Raw genomic sequence first — 4,555 nt, forward strand, 5'->3', positions numbered from 1 at the left:
AATCATTAGATGAATATATGATTATGAAAGTGAAGATACTGATTCAGAATATGAATCACCTGAAGAGTATAACGAACAGTATTTTTCACAATTAGAGCCATCGTTTCAGGTCCAACCATTTACACCAGAGCCAAATCAATCAGTTGTTTCAACAGTGTTCAAAGTCAACAAAAAAATTAATAATACAAAAGTTCCCAGAATTAAAAACAAAATATTATATGAAATATTATATAGTATAATAATATCATTAAACCGAAGAAAAAAAGCCACACTCAAACAAAGAATAAGGTCTCGATGTTGTCTTTTTCACTGCAAATTCGAATAAAATTTTCTTTCATTATATATCATAAAAAGTATAGAATGTACCAGTGTTATTATTTTAAATAAAATGTATATATCTTTTATAGAAAAAAAAAACGTTATAGGTTTAATTTATAAATTTTTCAAAAACCAACAAGCTTAACAATTGTTCAAATAATAATAATAATAATATGGATATGAATTATAATAATAATAGTGGAATTATTAAAAAAATAATAATGTCAAAAACAATGTTATATCTCATTATAAATAAAAATAAATAATCTAAATATTAAAATAATTTTGTTATAATTTAAAACAATAGTATTCTTAGTTTATTGTTTTTGTTTTTATATATTTGTTTTTATATATTTGTTTTTTTGTATGGAACATTATATTTTAGTTTACTTTATAATTATTCCAACATTGTAAATTTAAGTGTTTTGTTTTTCATATGTAGATAAAAAAATATAAAAGGAATAATAAATCTATTAGCTTTTTTATATGAACGAAATTGTTTATCATAAAAAAATTAGGAAAGTTTTAGTGGTATTTGCATATTATTTTTTATTATAATTTAAATTTATTATTTCTTTTGTTTTTTTTTTAATATAAATATTGTTATTATATTTAGGTAGTGTGTTGATGTGATTAAAATTTTCACAAGTAGTAACTATCTAAATACAAAAAATATTATTAATTACCCCCATTCACCCATTCATTCACTCACTCACACCCACACTCACTCATTCACCCACTCTTAACAACAAACCCACATTAAGCATAAATAAACAGTTTTTCAAAAAAAAACAGAAATTAAAAATACAATCACAAGTAAAAAAAAATACAATCACAAGTAAAAAAAAAAAAACTTAAAAAAAAAAACAACTTAAAAAAATTAAACACCCAAACACACAAATACTCCCCCCAATAAATGTACAACCATAATCATATAAATTGGATTTTATAGCGTGGTATATCAAAATTATTGATTCAAAAATATAATAATAATACTAAACCAATTTGGATCAAATCTAAAAAAAAAATAATAAAAAAAAAAATTATAATTAAATTAACATTACACAAATATTATATTTTTTTTTTCAATTTTATTTAAATTTGTATTTATATTTATTTTTAATTTTTTCTCAAAAAAAAAAGATATAAAAACTGTTTCGTATTTTAAAAGATTATTCATTATAATTAAAATTTCAAACAACAAATATGAAATCATCAAAAAATGTTTCAAATACCAAAAACCAAAAACAATTAAAAGTTAATAAAAGAAAAAGTAACTATATACCAATTGATAGTTCACAAAAGAAAAAAGCTGGTAGACCACCTGTAACAGAGCCAAAAATTTGGTATGTATTTTTTCATTTTATTATTATTTATGTAAAAAATTGTTTTAAAAAATTTAATATTAACAAATGAAAATAAAATAGTTTAAGATGTAAAAAAGATGATTCATGTGGGTGGAGAAGAGGACCTGGGTAAGTATTCATTTTAAAAAATATAATCTATTAAAATAGACAATTAATTTTTTTTTTTTAATTTTTCTAATAGCTATTGTTATTTATGCAATAGTTGCGGTCTTCAATATAAAAAGATTCTAAAGGTCCTTGCGCCATACAAAGTTGACTATCAATATGCCGTGTACAGCCACATTGTCCCTCTTATTAAAGACGTATATATGTTAAGAATTTATACCTCTGTTGAACATATAGCGGACTTAATCAAAAGGTTATTCAAATGCTCCCGTGCCAGCAGTGACCAATTCGTCATAAAACTTGGTAGCTATTATGTAGAGTGGAACGGTCCTAAGTATCAATTTTTTGATCAAGTTTTAACACCACAAATAATACAAAACTTTGAAAACCTAGAAACCAAAAACTTTTATTATTTCAAACCAAAAAAATAGATCTTTTATATTTTCATATTAATTCCAATTACTATAAATGTAAACAATAAAAACTAATTATTTTTATAAAAAATTAAAATTAAAACAACTAAATTAATATTACTATACTTAAATTATTTTAATTTTATATTTAAATTATAAATTTTTTTTTTTATTTTTTATTTTATAAACAATGACTTATTATTACTAAGTGTTTATTATTAAAGTGTTAATTTTATTGCTTTTTATTATATAGTTATCTGTTGCTCTAAAAGTTTTATTATTGTTAATTATACTATAATTAGTATAGGGTGCAGATTTATTTGTTCTTCAATATTGAATTGGATTCCTTTGTTAATATGAGTTGAAATTATTACATGGAACTATCTTCAATATTATTTGAATCTAAAAAAGCAACATCATTGGTATAGCTTGTACGAACTGTATACAAAACTCGTTTTTGAAATAACGGCGATCAATGCCAATGTTGATGTATTGATAACTGAAGCAAAACTCGATTCAGATGATTAGAACGAAAAAGATTCTTGATTGATGCTGCAGGTATTGATGGTTTTGGTGGCTTTGGAATTTCTTCATCAAAATTATCTATTATTGAAACTTTTCGTTGTTTTTTATTTTTTAACACACATTGGCGAATGTTGAAATAGTTACCTAAATAGTTTTGCTGAATACATTGTCAACGTAAATTTCATAATATTATCTGAACTGTGTTTTGGAAGATTATCATTTTCATTATTATTTTCTTTTTTATTCAAAGATTTTGATAAACATAATTTATTTTTAAATCAACCCATTTATTTGATATTTTTTTTTTTTTTTTAATATTGTTTATTTTTCATTTTTAAAAATTATATATTATATTAAAGCAATAATATTAAATAACTATTATAATTTTATAGGTGAAAGAAATGATGAGTAATAACGATTGTTATTATTAATGATGAAAGTGATAATTGCTGTGCAGTTTGAAAAATATCTCCAAATAATTAAAATTTTTTTTTTTTCGAAAAAAATTAAAATAATTTAAAATTTTTTTTTAATTTTTTTCATAAAAAAAAAATACAAAACACCCAATACATATTAATATTTTTTTAAAAAGATAATAATTTTTAAAAAATTAAAAAATTTAAAAACAATTTTGGGAATTTTAAAGATGGATATTTTTAAAATCAAAAAATTGATAATCATAATAAAAATTAATTATTTTTCAATACATATATTGCTGTTTTTTTTTTTATATTTGAATATTGTCCTGGGTGATGATTATTAACAAAATTAATTCAAAAAAAAAAAAAAAAATCCAAAAATTTTTGGTTTGTTGATTTTTTCAAAATTATTTTGAAAATTTTTTTTTTTAAATTTTTAAAAAAATTATTTTTTATGAAAATGATAAAATTATTTTTTAAAAATTTTAATCAAAAAAATAGAATTCAATTTTATTTGATATAGCATATAATTAAATTTATTAAAATGGGATTTAATTTATATTTAAAAAATATGATTTTTAGTTTTTTTATTTAATAAGTATTTGGATAGAGAATATCAATATTTTGTATACCGAATTTTTTTTAATGAACTTTATCGAGAGTTAAAATGATTTCAATTGGGAAATTTTAATGATGTTGTTATTTATTATTATCTGATTATTTTTTAAAATAAATAATTAAAATAAATATAATATTGGAAATATAATTTAAATAAATAAAATTGGGTTGATAAAAAAAAAAATAAAAAAAAATGAAAAAAATATTTTTTTTTTTGCAAAATAAAAAAATCTTTATTTTAGAAAGAGAAAAAATATTGCAATATTAATAAAATATTAATGCTCAATAAATTGTTTTTATTTTTTATTTATTTCTTTTTCAAAATAGTTATTTCTTTTGATGCAAAAAATAATATGATTTTATCTTTTTTCATAATTTCTTACTAAATTTTTACCACCAAAATTTTTTATTTGCAAAAGCAAAATATTAACATGTCCTATTTTTTGAGAAAAAATTATTTATCACCAATTTATAAAAATAAAATTTTTTTTTTTTTATAAAATATTTAATTTAAAAATTTTTCATTTTTTCATTTTTTTTTTTATTTCCATGTTATTATTGGTTTAATGAAAAACACAGGTTAAAGTAAAAAAGAAGCAGCATTTTGGCAATTTTCACAATGATTGATTTATGATTTGGGTATTTGTGTTTGTGGTAGTTGATTTGAGTGTGTTTTTCATTTATGGATTGATCATAGCAGCAGTTTCGATAACTTCTTTTATATATATACTAAGGTATTTATTGTTACTGTTATTGTTTTTTGTTAAAAAGGATTGTTTATTTTTAAATA

The 4,555-nt window shown here is 19.5% G+C and overlaps 1 protein-coding gene across 1 annotated transcript; it reads left to right on the forward strand.

The window, feature by feature from the left end:
- Positions 1-1,524: 1,524 nt before the first annotated feature.
- DICPUDRAFT_77364 (uncharacterized protein) lies at positions 1,525-2,221 on the forward strand (the record flags this gene model as incomplete). The annotated part of the gene is made up of 3 exons (XM_003286429.1): positions 1,525-1,664; positions 1,746-1,793; positions 1,867-2,221. The coding sequence occupies 3 exons, from the start codon at positions 1,525-1,527 to the stop codon at positions 2,219-2,221; spliced, it is 543 nt and encodes a 180-aa protein (XP_003286477.1).
- Positions 2,222-4,555: the final 2,334 nt, after the last annotated feature.

Source organism: Dictyostelium purpureum (genome assembly GCF_000190715.1).
Source record: "Dictyostelium purpureum unplaced genomic scaffold DICPUscaffold_71, whole genome shotgun sequence".
Lineage (NCBI taxonomy): Eukaryota > Evosea > Eumycetozoa > Dictyosteliales > Dictyosteliaceae > Dictyostelium > Dictyostelium purpureum.